We start from the raw sequence: 18,811 nt of genomic DNA on the forward strand, positions 1-18,811 counted from the left end.
GGAACGCACATGACACAGCACACACACGGCACGGACAGGGCCTGCTGGCATTCTTATAAACAGCCCGAGCTCCCGTCTAGTCCGTCATGTGAAATTCGAAGACCAGTTCAGTTGCATTCTTCAATCTTTAGCCCTTGGCTGTTATCGTGTCAAAGTCCTTCTGCCTCATTCCTTCACTCTGAAAACAGTTCATCAAAAATAAAAATAAAAAGCCAGACCAAAACAGGAACACAAAGAGAAAGCCAACTGAAACTTTGCAAATAAATGTACCGTTGCCTGTAAAATTTCATTTTTTAATATAAACCAGACAACCATTAGAGGTCATGAAAAACTTAAAGAAATGTTTAAAAGGCACAGTAATAAGGCTGAAAGGTCCTTTTAAGAAACAACATTTCTCTGCACAGAGCACTTCACTCCAAAATGTCAGATTAATATAGAAATAAACTGCGTGCAGAAGGCAGACAGCAGAGAGGTCTCGTTTCATACAGAACAGGCCTGTTTTCTGCTACTGTCCTCTGCCCTCTATTGACACGAAAAAGGACGCTTTCATGTCCTCTGATTTTTCATTTGAGACGCCCAACCTTTAAACCCACAACTGAACCTTAGATGGTCGGCCTCCGTTGGTTAATATCTTTGCCATTGAATTAATCTTGTGTTTTTACTGGTCCTGCAAATGCCTACAAAGATCCTTACATGACAGCTGCTGCCTGTAGCCTCGAACATTTGTCTTCAGAATCAGTTTGATGTCACCCTTAATTCAAAATGCCCAAGACTTGTACTTTAACTTCCTGTGGAACCAAAAAACTTCTGAATGATGCTTGAAAAGGACAGAAATATAAAGTCACTCCTACAACTGTGAGTAAAATTGATCTTTTTGGTAGTCTTTCCAGTTGTGGTTATTATGAATTAGCACTTCATTAGTAAAAATAAAAACTATAAAATCACTATGCACTAAATGCAACTGTCCTCTCTTCTTGAGGTACCTTGACAGCAACCCTGCAGGAAAGTAAACCTTTTTGATCACTGCCGGGAACGGCACAAGGAAGAGAAGCACTAAGTAAAAGCCCGGGTGAATGAAAAGCTTCATGTTTCAGAGAGTGGGGTCACGTGTCAGGCAGCCTCTGTCCCTCGTGACGTCAGGCAATCCGATACACCATACACTGCACTCTGGGAGCCACAGTGGAGACGAGTCGCACAGGAACACAAGGCAGGACACTCCAAAATCTCATCCTGACGGGACTAAAATAAAGATTTAATTCTGAAGGATACACCTCTCTGATGCAATAGACTCTTTTATGGGGGGGGGGGTACAATCTAGGGTTTGAAGCAGCAAAAGATAACAGACTATTCAGTGACAAATAATTAGGTTGTCACATGGGCACAGGAAGCACAAAGGACTCTGAAGTCTAGCACCAATACAAAGCCTGCAAAACTCTCCATCATTCTCTGCACAATGGCTTACTTTGTCTTTCAATCTGCATTCTCTGAACCTGGGGGCCACTACCCTCTGCGTACGCTTCCCGTTTGTAAATATCGGGCATAGAGGGGTTCGAAATCACATTCGCTGGCATGGAAGTGTACCTCTAGATACATGGAAATGTCTGTTCATTTTCAGCACTGGCTTCCAATAATCACCACCCTTTCATGTCATTAAAATAACATCTTTATTGAACAAAATTCACACGCAGATTACCATTTGAAGACTGCTCTCGCTCTAGTCACAAGCATCTTGTGGTTTCACTCTTAAACCCACAGCTGAGAAGAACTACTGTTTGTGACGCTGGGAAGAAGACAGTCCTTTGTACTGCATAAGCAAAGCATGCAAGGTCACAGTAGACTGAATAAAGGAGTATCAGTAAAGCTTTCACTAAAACCTGCACTGTATTGACACGAGTTTCGGTGACAAAACAGCATGGTCTGCTTATTATTATTAATATCCAATTTCTTAGCAGACACCCTTATCCAGGGTGACTTACAATTGTTACAGCATATCACATTATTTTTATATTTGTACCCATTTATACAGCTGGGCATTTACTGGAGCAATCTGGGTAAAGTACCTTCCTCAAGGGTACAGCAGTGTCCCCACTTGGGGATCGAGCCCACAACCCTCCACTCCACAGTTCAGAGCCCTGACCACTACTCCACACTGCCGCCCGAATTTGGGAGAAACTCCTCCCCGGGAAGAGTTTCTCAGCGGATATTCTGAGCTTATGTATTATATTTGTGTTCAGCGGATATTCTGAGCAAAATACAACCCACGGAGCAGGATGGTGTGTGATTCAATTAGAGGCAAAGACAACAGATAACAGTCTATTAGAATCGCAGCACTGGTGACCTTGTCAAGAGAGCGAGTTGCGTGCAAACGGCCACTACCCTGCTCTCTGTAAAGCCATTGCATTTGCACCTTGTTCTGTGGGGTGTCATCATGTGCAAATTATAAGTCTTTATTACCGAGGTGTAAGACATCAGTTCCTGTGTCTGTTTCAAATGGCACTTCTCTGCAGAATGTAATCCTCAGTACCAGCCAAGGTTCGATTATTGCTTTTGTTTGTTTATACTAGGCATGTTTAGTTTCTTTCTAGGTCAAAGAGGTTTCCTGCTGATATGACAACATTCCTTCCTCCCATCTGGGCTCAAGTGCTGGATGTTTGGTGACCTAATCAGGGGCTTGTGTTCACAGACTTACCTAAACAATCGTCAAACCAGGAAGTGGGAAGGGAATCTCGTGGGACATAAACAGTTTCCTGTGTTGGCGTCTGAACCCTGAGCACCAGGGTCATGCAGACTCACAGAGTTACTAACTATCAATGAAAACTGGCTTTTCCACTCTGCATAATCAACAATAAGCTCTAATACTGACCACTACTAGTCTCCTACTACTACTAGTAATAATAATAATTATAACAAAAATGATTAATTGAACAGCTTGAAAAGGATTCACTTCAATTATTTATTTTCTAAATGTTAACTCCTTTTTTTTGGCTGCCGCTTGGCTTGACTAAAAAGCAACATTGGACTGAAGTCCTCTGAAGGAACACATTGCAAACTTCCCCCAAGACACCCCACTGCTCGCCCTGCTATCTCGAGAACACAGTCCCCTAAAACCGGCTTTCCCACAGTGAGGCTGGAGCGTGGGAGCCCGAGTCACAGACAGGCTAGGGGAAAAAGATCAAAAAGCTAAGGGAAGAATCTGAAGCAAAACCTGCTGACCTGCCAGTCATATAAACGCTGTGGTACCATCAGGATTGTCATGACTCGAAAGAAAAACAAGAAACACTTTGAAAACTCAGCTGAATCAGAACCTGAAAGCCTCTGTATGGATATAAAGATATAAATACCGGTGCAATTAAAGCAGGGTCTGAAAGTTGGACTGTGCTGCACAGCTGCACTGAACCGGCCTTTCATTCGTATCATCACTTTATTTTTAGGCTGAGGTTCAGACTTTATCACAGGTACATGCATGCAGCCAAAACACCACTTACACGGACGAGCGCTTCAGGAGCACGTCTACAGGTACAGCATCCCCGTATGGCAGACACGCCTCTATTCATAGTGCGTTCTAACGTCCAGAACCAAGTCTTTTTTTACCACTTCCCTTGAGATAATCTTCGTTAAATCAGAAACCTGTGCTTCTGTTTCTGTCGCTTCATTTCATCGTAATTAAGCATTTCTAATACAAAGTGCTGGCGTCAGTGAGAGCAGGATCAGCTCCACATTCTGAGCTCCTTTCGCCTCTCCTCTTCCTCCCTTTCCTTCTCCTGTCCTCTCCTCTCCTTTCCACCTCTTCCCTCTCCTCTACTATCCTCCCCTTTTCTCTCCTCTCCCCTTCTCTCCACTTCCTCCCCTGCTTTCTCCTCTCCTCTCCTCTCCTCTCCTCTTCTCAGCCGCCAGAGCTCAAAGATTCATTTGAGTCTGTTATTCCCGATTCAGTTTCAGGAGGAGGAAGCACGTCTTATAGTAAGTCAGTTTCTCGCTGTGGGTTTCGTACCCAAGAAGCATGGAGATGTAGGATCTCTAATATTTTTACAATCAAACAGAGAAGGAACACAAAATAAGACACCAGGCTGCACACAAATGAGAGCCTATAAAGCCACCTGAGCGCTGTGTGCATTGCCGCTCTGCAGCCATGACACAACGGCTGAACTGAGCTTTCCAAACCTCCTTATTAGCACCAAAGAATATTGCTTAAAACCCTCCCACCTCCATTTCATGGTGTTGATATCAAGGACACCCTACTGTCTGGCTTTCTGAATAAAAACAAGTGCAGCAAAGTTTCAGTTTAGTTTCAATTCAGTTTCTGTTCTTAATTATAAACAACAACGCAACATCAAGGTCTCCTCACTGCCGCAGTTGAGTCATTTTTTGTGATCAGTTTTTAATCATATAATGCAGGCCACAAAGCGAGGATGTGGTTTAATTAGCAGTTCCACGCCATCTGATGATTTGGACAAGAGGCTGTAAATTAGCAAACAAGCAAATATATTTTCAATACAATGCTCAGTAGCTTGTTTTAAACCCCACAAAATGAATGAAACAACGTTGTTAACACGCTACACAGCCATATGGGCTGCAGTGTACAGAAAGCGTTGTTTTTCTAAATCCAGTCATAATAATAACTATTATTCCTGTGCAAGTCATTCGTTCTATTAGTACTACAATTTCCTGGGTTGGGGAATAACAAGAAGATATGGAAATGCTGATCTTCGTTAGCAGAGTAAACTATCTACCGTAGCGTCCATCTGGCCTTCATTTCACTGGAGTGGGCAGAGTCACGTGACACATTCCCGGGAACCAACTGAATGTGATCATGTGGAGGGGGAGTCACACGGGGCAATCCTCCCGGGATTTGGTGGCAAGCTATGCGATGCTAGTATATTGTGTGGTGCAGTTACCGTTAAAGCTGACCTGCTTTAAAGATCAATTAATAATAGTTACTGCTCTCCTGTGATACTAGTACAATTCCAGACTTTTTCAAGCCCTGGAAATATTTCCGTTTAACTTTTTCCAGACTGCATTCTATTGTAAGGAAATGGCATACTTCACAACCGCACTACTTGCCCTTTCAAGACTTCAGTCTTTCCACTCTGTACTCCTCTTCCATGGAGCCTCTGGGTTCCTCATGTCCCTTCAGACAATGACTTTTTGAAGACTAACCGTCTCTCTATTTTTCCAAGCTGGTTAATGACGGTAAAGAGCAAAACCACATAAAAACAAAACAACATTTGAACAGCTGTGCTTGGCTATATGCCATTTCAGCAGCAGGCACCTCATTCAAAATGGAAAGCTGTGACAGTATGAAACAGATCCTGAAACTAAAGTTGCAAAATTGGATATGAATATTTAAAGAGAAATGGAGGTTTTGGGAGGCATCTCTTGTTCGCAGTATTGCATAAGCCTGTGTCTTAATCAGGTGAGACTGAATGTATAAAATCCAAACATCTGCTCTGTGTTTTTTCAGGACTTTAACCAGTGCAAGAAAAATATGTATGGGGGGGGCGAGCATCTTTGTATCTAGAATTCACACAGATCTTCATGGTCAACCCCATTCGTCCCCACTCGCACTTCCTTTAGCAAACAGTAGCAAAAATGAATTTGGTTTCTACAGAAAGATATATCAGCAGAAAGGAAGGAAATGTAAATTCTTAAAAAAAAAGCTGGAGACAATTGAGGGATGGAAGAAAGATGGCCAAATAAAACCAGAGAAGAATAAAGTCTGTGCTCAGCGCGGGATCGTTAACAGGGATGCTTTATATGACCCAGGACACATAGTGGAGCAGTCAGATCCATACACTTTCTTCTGGGCGTCTTGGTGGGCTGTGCAGCATTGTTTATTTAAAGTGGGACAACAGAAAACTCTTGCGCTTTGTTTCATTGTGATCTGATGGATCTGGTGTGCCAAATTAAAACAGCTATGAACCGGTCCCCCTAATGAAGGGCTGGCACACTCGCTGTAGGAAAAGTCCTCATTAAATTGGTGTGACTATTCAGGTAGAACAACTACACAGAGGCTGACGGGACTTCCTTCCTGAAGCGCAACGAACCGAGAGCCGATTCGCTCACAATGAGGGCGCTGGGTGACCGAGGGGGGAAGAGTGTGTGTAGCTGGACTGCCTTGCTCTTTTAAGGGACACATGAGAAACTATTTCCCATTATTTCTATCAGACAGACCATGTTGCTGGAACTCTGCTCAGGGCATCGCTCTCAGCGTGGCGGGGGCATTCCTGGGGACAAGATGCCCGAATCCTGGGCAGTGTAGCGTCACTTCAACACAAAGCAGTGGTTATCTTTGATGGCTGCAGGGTGTGAGAGATCCTTGTGCAACACTCTTAAACTCAAGCAGCGCTCAAGGGTAAAGACCTGGGCAGACTCTAATGTAGTTGTTTTACCTGACCTTCTGCCACCTACACCACTGGGAGACGGTCACCAGTCAGAGATACTCACTGGAGCAGCGCAGGCTCTGCTTGTACAGGCCCCAGATGAAGTCTCCGCACAGGTCGCACCAGGTGGGCTGGGCATGGGTGCAGGGCTGGAAGTCGTGGCCCTCCCCCACCTCGTCCGTGAGCCGGGGGTCCCCATTGTCACCTAGCAGCCGAATGATTCGGACCCGATTCAGCAGCTCTGGCACCTTCCCAGGGCTGATCCGCAGGGCGTTGACCCGCTCCAAACGAGAGGTCCGGGGCGGCGGCTCCGCGGTGAGCTCGATCCGATCCTCGAGGCTCAGCTCCTGCAGCTCAATCAGCTCGCCCTTGGACATGCTAGAGACACGCAGACAGGCAGTGTAGAGCTCAACTCCTCAGCACCTGGTCATTCCAGGCCAGATTTGCAGTTAGTCTCTACTGTGCCGGTAGTTAAGAAAGAAGCTGTTAATCAAGCCTGCCTTGTGAAGGACGAGTTTGGAGAAAAATGCTGGGTGAACACATTTCCAGTTCATCGAAGGAATGCTATCTTCGAGAATCAGGAAACAAAAACCAAGGAACAGGGAAGAAGATGGTGTCCATGTCTTAGGAAGTGCAGCAGTTTGTGACTCTGTCAGTCAGTGCTCAACAGATCTATTGTTCTCAAGGTATACAAGTTGATGGCCACTGACTTTTCTCTTCTTCTCAGCTAACCGCAAAAATTGCCTTCCTGGACCCATGAGACAAAGGAAAACAAGTCACTAAAGGAGGTTGGCAGATGCTCTCAAGTCATGATTCCACATGTAGTGGCACTAAATCAGTGTTACTAGTGCAACAATCGCTCTTCCTTCATAGCATCACTTCACAGAGGAACAACAGAGCCATCTCGTGCCATCTGTGCTGTGGGGTACTTCAGATTCAATGATGGATCTTTCTTGTCCTTGGGTGAATCCTCTGCACTCTGCTGGAGCACAAACTGTGCAATGACTTCGATGGAGAACCATCAAAGATCTCTTGTCTTCCTCTGTATACTGTTTTCCACGGTGATCACACATAAAAAAAACTAAAGACTTGCTGAAGACATCTGGGGAAAAAAAAGGGACACATTATGATTAAAATGTGAGAATAAACATAAAACATAAAGCCCTCAGCTGCAAGCACTGATGTCTGGGGTTTATAAGAACACAAGAACATAAGACAGTGTCCAGTCGAGAGGAGGCCATTCGCCCCATCGTGCTCGTTTGGTGTCCATTAATAACTAAGTGATCAAGGATCCTATCCAGTCTGTTTTTGAATGTTCCCAAATTGTTTCTTCAGCCACATCGCTGGGGAGTTTGTTCAGATTGTGACGCCTCTCTGTGTGAAGAAGTGTCTCCTGTTTTCCGTCTGTCTGTTATGATAAACTGTGGGATACAGTGAGTATTTTAATCCAGTCTGTACAGCAAGTACATCTGCCGAATGGTGTTGTTTTGCCTACATTGGTGTGACACTCACTCAAGGCTGTGCAGTCCAGGGTTTTAATGTGCTTATCAGATAAATTAAGCCTTTTTGTGGCTGGTAACTCTATGAAGTATAAACCCCCTTTGTTTGTGACCACAAGTTTGTTTGGTTGTTTTTTTTCCTTTAGAAGGAATCATTGTTTTTAACAAAATGAGGCATTAAAAGACAATATGAACTTGGAAAAAAGCCTTCAATCCTCCCCTGCACCTTAATTGTGCACACAGACACCCCCCATATTTCATTTTTGAAGCCTTTTACAAATATATTAAACTGTACTTGTTTTAATGAAAAACACAAACTGAAGAAGCACACAGAGTCATCTCTGTCCCAACCAGGCAGGCTGTCTGTACGTCTTCAAACCAGACTGCACCCACACTGCCGAGAGACACAACCAGTGAGGTGCACAGGCTAACTGTGGTGTAGGCTGCGGTGAAAACATGTTAGACCTTGTACGGAAACAAACTGTCAGTCAGTGGGGCTGCTAGCACTGAAACATAATCAGAAACGAGGGGACAAACTCACGAAAAGTCTCTGCCTCTGTTGGTACAATGCAGGCCATCAATCGACATAAAGTTATAACACTCAGAAATAATGCTCTAATAAGTGAGTTTCAAATGCTTATTTTGAAATGTATTTACTAATCTTTGAGTACATTTAATAAACCGTTACTGTGAAACGCAACACATATTTCCACCGATGCACAGTCAGGCTCGGTGATGCCTCACTAGCTCCTGAAACGCTGCCCTGCTAGCGAAGAGCGCCGGCTGTGCGGAGGATTAATCCGGTTCCCCGGTAATCCTGAGTGGCAGCCGCAGCACAACTGCGTGCGCTAATGCCAATTCTCCGAGACCAGACCCCATTTACCGGTATTTAACAGTGCTACAGAGATCTAGATAATCGTTAAAACCGGAATTAATCTGAATAAGATGTAACCAACATCGAAACTGGTGAATAAGACTACAGTACTTCTCTTTTCTAAAAAGGCAGCCTTCAATTTCGCTTTCTGTGATTCCCGGTTCTTCAAAAACAAAGATTAACCCTTATCAGAATAAAGTAATAAAGAAATGCAGAGACACAGATGCAATCCCTCGGTCAGGATGCGCTCGGATGATGCTGTAGGGATTACAGATGACTGCCATCGGCCAGGACATTGCAATGCATGGCAGCAATGACAGCAAATGTCCACCGACCAGTTCCTCAGTTATTGCTCAGGAACTTGGGACGAGCCCCAATAGCAACGCAACTGCAACAGTGACACATGCAGTGCAGTCCCCATGTATTCACAGTACAACCTGCATGCATTTCAAGCAGCTACACGAAGCTAAAATACGTGTTGTACGAGGACACGAAAATTACAAATATTTAGGTAGATAACGTTAATTTAAATGAATAACAATAATACTTCTCCTAGCATGTTTGTTACTCCCAGTAATATCATATTACTTTTTATGAAATAACATTAAATATAAATAAAACATCTATTAAGAAGAAGACAAGCCACCTACCTCGGAGAAACGAGCTTTATCTGAAAGAAATGTGGCGCGCAGATGACATTAGCGCCACAGACGCGGAGCGACAGGGACAGTCGTGCGCCAGTCTCTGGGTCTGTGGCACAAATGGTGCACAAGGGCAGGGCAGGGCGGGGGTCCACAAGCCGCCAGAGAGACGCGTCCGTGCCCCCCGGCCATCGCAGCGCACCCGAGTGACAGAGCCGGTCACAGCGCCCAGCCCCGCAGCCCAGCCCGGTCCCGCAGCGGCTCAGGACTCCACAGCGCGGCTTGAGCAGCTCTTGACGCAAAATGGAGCCGCTGCTCGGCTCGGCTGCTCGGCTCGGCTCAGCTCAGCTCCCGCCTGTAGCGTCCGATTGCATCACTTTCGCCTCTGAAAAAAATCTACAGACGAGCAATAAGCGCAGCTGGGGGTCGCGTCGTGTCCCTGTGAGCACTGAGCCCCACTGCCGCCCGCGGCCCCTCGGCTCAGCGCAACTGGGCTGAAGCAAGTGAAGCTGCGGGGAAAGTTGCTGGAGTTTGCAGAGATGTGGAGGTGTTACTGTAGCACCCGTGCAGATCAGTGCCGACCAGTGCTGTGCTGGACGCGCTGCAATGGCTGCGGCCGAGGACCACCTTAAGATCCAGCCCTGCTTTCTGCAGTCCAGCCGGGGAGGGGGGTCTCAGTTAACCATTGACGGGTGGAAAGTGTAACCTGCGTCCTAAAGTTATTATTCATGAAGGAAGATGAAAATGTAGCGTGTGGCTGTGAGCCGCCACCTGCCGCTGCGGTTCCCTCTGTATCAGTCAGCCTGGACTGAACCGAGCGGGACTGGTATCGTAACACAGTCATTAACACAGTAACTGTGTCACACGAATGTCGCTGCGGGAGACTTGGTTTAGGATACATTGCTGTAACGCACATTTTCTAAACACATTAAACACCGGATATTATTATTATTGTTCTTGTTATTGATGTATGAGGCGACGCACTTATCAATTAATCGTGACAAAAGTGATGAAATAAAATAACTTTTTTGGATCATTCTTGAGGTCGGAATATAAAAGGGTCTGCTGGAAAATAAAAGTAAATCAAACAACTTTAAGAACTTCAGCAGCGCACTGTGTGAAAGCTGGCCAGACGCGATTGCAGTTCGCCATCTAGCGAATGAGGACTGGACCGCATCTGTCCTCGCCCACTTCCTGCGATTATCAGCTCTGAGGCCAGATGTGGTTCTTGCAGGGTTACAAGAGACACAGTACGCATGTCATGCAAGAGCAACAGCTTACACACTTTGATCTCCCAGCAAGATAGTTTCCATGTGGAGTAATAAATACTTCACCATTTATCGGCCAGAGCGGGAGGGGTTTGTTTCGGATCGCAGATACAGGACACTGGATCTGTTTAACATGCAGCTGGGCTCTCCAGGGAAATCCGATTTTCCTCTGTTGCAAAATACTCTACATAGTTTTGACCGTCTATTGTGGTGCACTGTGTTTGTTTCTGTTAACAGGGGGGGGGCACAATATTATCAATTTAAAGGAAATTTCTTACAACCAAAACAAACCTCTTTTGAAATAAATAACTGATTTCTGAAGCATGTTTTGTGCATGTGTATTTTTAAAGAGCACATTTACAATATGCATTTTCCACACACTTTTCAACTGTCACACGAAACCTGCCAATTTGTCAACTAGTGACTCACTTATCACTGACAACCGTGGTTTAAACACATGGTTTCCAACTTTAACCTCCAGACTTATAAGGTACTGGTAGCTTCATCCAGATGGTCCGAGTATGAACAGGCTCCGACCTGAGCGTCCTTCTTGTGGAGCTCACAGACGAGCTCTCCTCCTGCCGCCCTGGCATTTCAGTTTGCGCTCTTCCGGTCCTCCTGCGTCTGATGAACAGCCTCAGCCATCAGCTCACACGCTCTCTTGTGTTTGGGCCAGTGCTTGACCTGGCACTGCCTGCGAGGGTTCAAGCAGGTTAGCAGTGTGACAACAAGTCAACGAGTTCAGCAATTCACAGCGACGAGGCAGCTGCTCACCTGCGCAGTACCACTCGCTCACCTGCACAGTACCAGTCACTCACCTGTGGCAGTGCCACTCTCTCACCTGCGCAGTACCACTCACTCACCTGTGGCAGTGCCACTCTCTCACCTGCGCAGTACCACTCACTCACCTGTGGCAGTGCCACTCTCTCACCTGCGCAGTACCACTCTCTCACCTGTGGCAGTGCCACTCTCTCACCTGCGCAGTACCACTCTCTCACCTGTGGCAGTACCACTCGCCCTGGCAGCGGGAGCAGCGCTTGGATGCTTCGGAGCCGCAGAAGCCGCACCGGGGCTTGTCTGGGACGAGGCTCTCCATCACGTCCAGGCTGTAGGTCTGGGCCAGCCTGAGCGGAGGCGGAGAGGCTGACGTTATGATCCTGGTTATTATTCGTAGCAGTGACAGTAGTATATTATTTAATGTTATTAAACTACTGCCGCTCATTTGTTATGTTGATCAACAGCTGACACTATTTTGCTCAGGTGAATCACCTCAGTGTGGATGTTGCCCCCCCACTGGTCTCACCGGTGAGCCTGCTGCCGCAGATCCTCGTCAGAGGGGTTGAACGCTTCCTTCACCTGGTACTTGGCGATGGCCTTCCACTTGCCCGAGTTCTCCTTCATGATGTCATTCCACATCTCCGGGATCTAAAGAGCAGGGAAACGAAGAAACAAGAATTTAAAAGTCGATCGAACGGATTCCAGCACGAAGAACCGACGCGTTACTGAAACGCAGTGACAGTGGGCTTCTTTTGGGCCGGTTACCTGCTCCAGAACAAGGCCCTGTTTGGGGGGTGCGGAGTCTGTGATGGACAGGTGGCTGAGGAACACCTGGAGCTCACTGAGATTGGGCAGCTGGTCGATCAGAACCTCCGTCAGGAAACCGCGTAGCTGGAGGGGTGACATCACCAGGACATAAGAATACAAGAACATAAGACCGTGTCCAATCGAGAGCAGGCCATTCATAAGAACATAAGAAATTGTCCAAACAAGCAGAGGCCATTCGACCCATCGTGCTCGTTTGGTGTCCATTAATAACTGAGTGATCAAGGATCCTATCCAGTCTGTTTCTGAATGTTCCCAAATTGTCTCTTCAGCCACATCGCTGGGGAGTTTGTTCAGATTGTGACGCCTCTCTGTGTGAAGAAGTGTCTCCTGTTTTCTGTCTTGAATGCCTTGAAGCCCAATTTCCATTTGTGTCCCCGGGTGCGTGTGTCCCTGCTGATCTGGAAAAGCTCCTCTGATTTGATGTGGTCGATGCCCTTCATGATTTTGAAGACTTGGATCAAGTCCCCACGTAGTCTCCTCTGTTCCAGGTGAAAAGGTTCAGTTCCTCAGTCTCTCAGTAGGACTTTCCCTTCAGACCTGGAATAAGTCTGGTTGCTCTGCTCTGAACTGCCTCTAGAGCAGCGATATCTTTCTTGAAGTGTGGAGCCCAGAACTGTCCACAGTATCCAGATGAGCTCTAACTAGTGCATTGTACAGTCTGAACATCACTGCCCTTGTTCTCTATTCTACACTTTTGACAATATACCCTAACATCCTGTTTGCCTTTTTTATTGCTTCCCCACATTGTTTGGATGGAGAAAGTGAGGAGTCCACATAGACTCCTAGGTCTTTCTCATGCGTTACTTCATCTAGTTCTATTCCTCCCATAGTGTCCTTATAGTGGACATTTTTGTAACCTGCATGTAATACCTTGCACTTGTCCACATTGAATTTCATCTGCCAGGTGTCGCCCACAACTGAAAATTATCTAAGTCCCTTTGAATAGCCTGTGCTGCCGAGATTGTATCTGCTGAGCCACCTATTTTAGTATCATTTGCAAATTTGACAAGTTTGCTAACTATCCCAGAGTCCAGAGATGTCACAGAAACATACAATCAGAGTCTAAAGTACCTCACAGCACCTTGCCTGGCATCTCCGCTCTCAGGATCACAGCGGCTCTGCTCAGAGCTTCTACTCCTGGCCTGGTCAAGGTGCTCTGCTGAAAACACATTGCAATGTATCCTACCAGGCGGAGGGCAAAGGTTCAGAGAAAACATCCCCAGAGATAAGAAAGAGCCCTGGGAATATCATTTCATCAGACTTTTAAATGTCTTCTGGAAATTCTACGGGTTCTTCTGGGAAGTAAATGATGAATGATGTTTAATTGACCCATGTGTTGTGATTTCTCGTTTGCCTCATCCCACCCCTTCTCTCTGGGAGGCCCCCGGCCGTGTTGTGGCCCCTGCAGCAGCAGAGCTCGTTTGCCATTACGCACACCGGTATTTTATCCTGCACATTATTGTGGAAACCGAACAGGATGTCTTCACCGCAAAACAAAAACCAGCAAAGGGAACTGGTCACAATCAGAAAGTCATCTGGAGATCAAGTTGGCACTTCTGGGCTCCAGTCAGAAGACAATTAAACCGTCACGTGGTGGAGACGTCAAGATTTAGACACGCTTCCAAGTTCAGCTCCGTGTATTTTGTTTGGAACGTTTTTTCTGCTGGGAAAGACGTGTGTTACTATGGGCAACAATGTCCCTTTGTTTCGAGTTTCGAGTAACTGTTAAAATACAAGCTAAACACATGCTAAACGCACGCTAAACACACGCTAAACACATGCTAAATGCACACTAAACACACGCTAAATACATGCTAAACACATGATAAATACATGCTAAACACACACTAAACGCACGCTTTGACAAAAGGTTTTTTTAATTGTTCGGGCAGTAAATGTGTTTTATTTCACGCGCGTCGTGGTGTTAAACACAACTCAATACAAACCTGAACACTAACAGACGAGTGAGTGAATCAGGGAATAACGTCCAGGATCGATCCTCCACAGGGTCAGATCACGTGTTTGATATGAGGGATGAGACCAAGCAAAGAGCGGAGAGACCCCTGTCTCACGATGGACCCTCTGTCTACCCTGGACAGTGTTGACCCTCCCAGTGGTGCCGGCAGGGACTGTACCTTTAAGAGCTGGCTTTTGTTGAAGCTGTTGAAGTCGTATTTCTTCTGGCAGTCGGGTCTGAGCAGCAGGTTGAGCAGAGCGATCCACACCTGGCCGTCCAGCTTGGTCATTTTCAGCTGGTCCTCTCTGGGGATCTGGAGCCACTTCCCGTCCACGTACTTCTCTAACTGACCTGCAGAGGGAGACAGAGCAATCGATCCGTTCAAAGTTTTGATTGTTCCAGTAGATATCACTTATCACACAGGGGCACCAGGCATGGTTCCCCCCCGGACAGGACGCCAGGCCAGCGCCGGCCGGCACCAACATGCACCAGCCACTCTACTACAGTGCACTGGAACAGCCCGTCACCCTGAGCAGCCTGTCTGTGGGACGGTGGGAGGAAACCGGAACCAGAGAGGCCCGAGAGCCGTGGGGCCGCAGCACTGAGCATTGGGCTGCCTGGACCCTGCAGTGAGATGACATTGACAGAGAGATGACACTGCAGAAGCCCAGCCGGCGACGGACCTGTGTGTCATTAGACACTGTGTCGTTGTGCAGCAGCACGGGAGAGGGAGGAGGCGGCGGGACGGGGTGCCAGTACCTTTCGAGCGGCGGCTCCAGGGGCAGGTCTCCACCAGGTGCACCAGCACACAGGGCAGGTTGTGGGTGCTCAGCAGTCTCGTCAGGGCACTCAGGCTGAAACTGAACACAAGGACCAGACACAGACCGTGAACCTTCCCGGGCTTCCATAGCGAGCGCACCTAGCCTTAGCTTCGATGGCTGTGAGAAGAGCCTCAACATGCAGGGGGGGAGGGGGCCGAGATCAAGCACAGACACGCAGGCGATGCAGTGAAAGACCTGCACTGGACAGGAAGGGAGCGTGTCAGCTCATTTTTCTGCTCGTTTCATCCTTTTCTCCCTACAGTGGTTGAATACATTGCATCAATCAGTCTGGAGAAGAGTGACAGAGTGAGACGTCGGTGCCGACCTGTCAATATGGTCGGAGACGTAGCGCAGGACAGACAGGGCCTTCAGCGCGATGTCGAACTCCAGCGCTGAGCTCAGTCTCAGCAGCTCCTGACACGACAGGGCACGAGAGTCAACCGTTAGACGCCGAAACTCGTTAGCATCACAACCTCAAGCTTTTCATGTGTAAACACAATTAATCGATCAGCTCTGCATGCCTAGCTGCGCTCTGCCCTCCCCCATGAGCTGCTCTGGTATGATATAGAAGCGTTTATCCCAATGTTTAAAATGAACGGGCACATGAAAAAGTATGTTTCTTTAACTGGATTGTCTCCACCCCCCCAGACCTGCAGAGTGGAGTCCGTCTGCGCGCCGAGCCCAAGTGGCAGCCCGTCCTCAGCCGCGGCGTCTCCCGCAGTGTTTCGCGCCGCCAGCAGGGTCAGCTTGCGGTGGCAGTAATCAATCAAATCCAGGACAGCCGGCTCTGCAGACTCGCAGGAGTCCTGCCACACAATCACAGTCTCGCCGTTAGAGCCGCACATCGGGAATCTGACGTCTAGTCAAAATCAGACTGGATAGGATCCTTGGATCTCTTAGTTATTAATGGACACCAAACGAGCACGATGGGGCGAATGGCCTCCTCTCGACTGGACACTGTCTTATGTTCTTATTTTCAGCACGGGAAGCGGCGATGCGTGCCAACGTGCAGAGCTCTTCACACCAGAGTACAATGTGCTCGTATGGCAAGCCGTTGTGACATTTAATCCATAATTGCGGATATCAAGAATACAATTGCTGATATCAGCAATTCATGGTATGCCGTTGTGACATTAAATCCTTAACCGGATGTTAATTAGTATGCATTTTTGATATCAAGAATACAATTGCTGATATCAGAAATACAATTGCTGATAGCAAGAATTGAATTTTTGATATCCAAAATACAATTTCTGATATCAAAAATACCAGATCATTCTTTATATCAGCAATCATGGATTAAATGTCACAATGGCTTGCCATATGCTCGCCTTGAAGTGAAACTCAAAGTGTAACAAATTGAGCAATCTCACAGGTACGCAGCCTTTTCTGATTTTAAACATTGAGACTAAATATTGCTTAAGACGGCTTAAAAACAAAAACATGTCAAGCACAGGGACTGGCATACAGACCTGATGGAATAAGATGGTCTCTAGGAGGTTGATGATGGTGGCTTCATGATGGATCTGTGAACAAATTAACACTGCATTGAAAATCAGACTGGATAGGATCCTTGGATCACTCAGTTATTAATGGACACCAAACGAGCACGATGGGGCGAATGGCCTCCTCTCGATTGGACACTGTCTTATGTTCTGATGATCAATATTCAATAACACTGCAGATGGCAGTGAGACTGAACTGCACTTACACACAAACACAAAGTGAGAACAAAGACAATCTTCTTCATGTATGAAACTGCTCTGTCTTCTTCTCAGCTTTATTACATTGTTGTCACATTGTTCCCAAAACAGAGACGTCTGTATTCATAGAAAATGTCCTTTTACATGAATCTCTAGATTGTTCCTTTTTTGTGTGCTTTCAGATTTGTCTAAATCATCAGTCTTGCTTCACCTCAACAGCGTTGACCTCTGCAGGGTCTATGTGTCTGCACCCGCTCACATGTCACTACCCCCCCCACTCACCACCATGTATAAGGGGAAGGTGCTTTTGGGGTTGAAATCCCGCAGCCGACTCAGCACGGGCAGCACCTTCTGCTTCCAAATCTCTACTGAGATCATCTCATGGACCAGAGTGGGAATCTGTTGTGGGAAACACACGTTTAATACAAATAACAGCAACGCACATCTCTACAAATTCTCTGAAATCGACTTTGTTCTCGCAGCATATTGAGAGAGAGACAGGCCAGCCGTCTCGAGGACGGATAGACTGCCCTCCTCAGTCAGCCTGACTAGAACTCCCTCTATCGAACACATTTCACCTGTTCTTCAACATTTGCATTGGCTTCCGGTTAAGTACTGAATTGATTTCAAAATTTTGTAATTTCTTACTTACAAGGCCTTAAATAATCTTACTCCCTCATACCTTTCTGATCTTTTTCATACCTATACACCTACTCGTACCCTTAGATCTTCTTCGTCAACTCTTCTTGTTATACCACGTATTCGTTTGAACAATATGGGGTCTAGAGCCTTTCGTTATACTGCTCCTTACTTATGGAATTCCCTTCCTCTGGACACTCGTAACAGTGAAAGTCTTCATATTTTTAAAATTCGTCTTAAAAATCACCTTTTTAAATTGGCTTTTTTATGATTGTGTATGCATTGATATGTATTATTATAAATGTATAATAATAATAATAATAATAATAATAATAATAATAATAATAATATCTACAGGCAGGGAATCTGAATATGAAGAAAGGCTTCATGAAAAAGAAAAGGAAAGAAACCCTACAAGCAGTGGGTCCGTTCTGACAAGGAGGTGGTAGAAACTCAGATTTGGGCTTCAGTACCTTCCCCACCGATACCAGCTGCTCCTTCACCAGCTCCTCTTGGCCGCAGGACGCGCTGAGGATCGCCTGCATGTTCAGCTTCTGCACGTATTCGTGCTGCCTGAACCACCTGAGAGATGCACACAGGTGAGTAACACACGAGTATCACTGATCTGAAACATGCACACAGGTGAGTAACACACGAGTATCACTGATCTGAGAGATGCACAAAGGATGAGTAACACAAGAGTAACACTGATCTGAGCAAAGCATGCGGGTGAACAAGCATGGGCAGTTAAGGGCTTCTCTACAGTCTCCCTGCTGTGGTCATGTATCGAGTCTAAGAGGCCTGTGCGACTCCTGCAGCCCGTCTACAGCGCCGTGCTCTCGGCACCAGATCACAGAGGCGCGGAGCGGCAGTGCGGGCTGACCTGGGGCTGCCAATGTCCCGCAGCGGGAAGCGCTCCAGACCGCGCACGAAGCCCTCCACCTCGCCGGGCAGCAGCACCGCAGCCGCCGACTCCATAGCTTCTCACCCGACGGCAGGGCGGTGTGTACAGGAGCAGAAAGCGGAGTAAAGGAAGAGAAAGCTGTGTAAAGGAGGACAACAAAGGCGCCGCTCGCTTCGTTTCCTCCACAACACGCTTCACCGTTGCCGTGGCAGCACACACAACACACGCATGCGCGCTGCGACCCGGAGAGGCAGATCGATTGACTGGACTGGATCGATGGCAGGTGTGATCCACTGATCCGGCTCAAAGGAAAGTGTGATCCACTGATTCACCTGCACAGGTAGTGCGCGACTGCTCTGGTGCGGAAAGCACAGCATGAAGCCCGAAGTGTGTACAAAACAATAAATCTGTAGCTTTGTAGCTTATCGATTTTAATTTAACAGACACTACAATAGCACTCTTTAAGGCACCCAGGACCATAGCTATAATGTCAGAACTAAAATTAAATAGGCATTAAAGC

The 18,811-nt window shown here is 46.7% G+C and overlaps 2 protein-coding genes across 3 annotated transcripts in view; both read right to left on the reverse strand.

Moving 5' to 3' along the window:
* The window catches only part of rassf1 (Ras association domain family member 1), a 34,686-nt gene extending 24,660 nt beyond the window's left edge, over positions 1 to 10,026 (reverse strand). Inside the window, exons 1-2 of the mRNA XM_066697524.1 lie at positions 9,404 to 10,026; positions 6,445 to 7,482 (exon numbers count right to left, since the gene is read on the reverse strand). Of these exons, the coding sequence (XP_066553621.1) occupies positions 6,445 to 6,757 (313 nt within the window). The 5' untranslated portion in view covers positions 6,758 to 7,482; positions 9,404 to 10,026. The remainder of the gene's footprint in view (positions 1 to 6,444; positions 7,483 to 9,403) is intronic.
* Positions 10,027 to 10,984: 958 nt separating this feature from the next.
* zmynd10 (zinc finger, MYND-type containing 10) lies at positions 10,985 to 18,520 on the reverse strand. 2 transcript variants are annotated; one of them, XM_066697522.1, is made up of 12 exons: positions 18,271 to 18,515; positions 17,861 to 17,969; positions 17,031 to 17,147; positions 16,518 to 16,571; positions 15,696 to 15,851; positions 15,371 to 15,459; positions 14,984 to 15,084; positions 14,403 to 14,575; positions 12,205 to 12,330; positions 11,966 to 12,087; positions 11,661 to 11,786; positions 10,985 to 11,356 (listed from the first exon to the last, which is right to left on the reverse strand). In XM_066697522.1, exons 1-12 carry the CDS (start codon positions 18,363 to 18,365, stop codon positions 11,257 to 11,259), a joined length of 1,368 nt encoding a protein of 455 aa, XP_066553619.1. In that variant the 5' UTR covers positions 18,366 to 18,515; the 3' UTR covers positions 10,985 to 11,256. The 2 variants fall into 2 exon arrangements, with proteins under 2 accessions (XP_066553619.1, XP_066553620.1); XM_066697523.1 differs by lacking the exon at positions 12,205 to 12,330 and having other exon boundaries at positions 18,271 to 18,520.
* Between the last annotated feature and the right edge of the window lie 291 nt (positions 18,521 to 18,811).

The sequence above is a fragment of the Amia ocellicauda genome, chromosome 3, assembly GCF_036373705.1.
Source record: "Amia ocellicauda isolate fAmiCal2 chromosome 3, fAmiCal2.hap1, whole genome shotgun sequence".
Classification (NCBI taxonomy): Eukaryota; Metazoa; Chordata; class Actinopteri; order Amiiformes; family Amiidae; genus Amia; species Amia ocellicauda.

Coding starts and splice junctions, on each gene's coding strand:
- zmynd10 (XM_066697522.1), bottom strand. CDS start 18,365: ATGGAGTCGGCGGCTGCGGTGCTGCTGCCCGGCGAGGTGGAGGGCTTC. Junction 15,460..15,695: donor AGACGGACTCCACTCTGCAG/GTCTGGGGGGGT, acceptor CTGTCGTGTCAG/GAGCTGCTGAGACTGAGCTC. Junction 12,088..12,204: donor AGGGCCTTGTTCTGGAGCAG/GTAACCGGCCCA, acceptor CCTGCTCTTTAG/ATCCCGGAGATGTGGAATGA.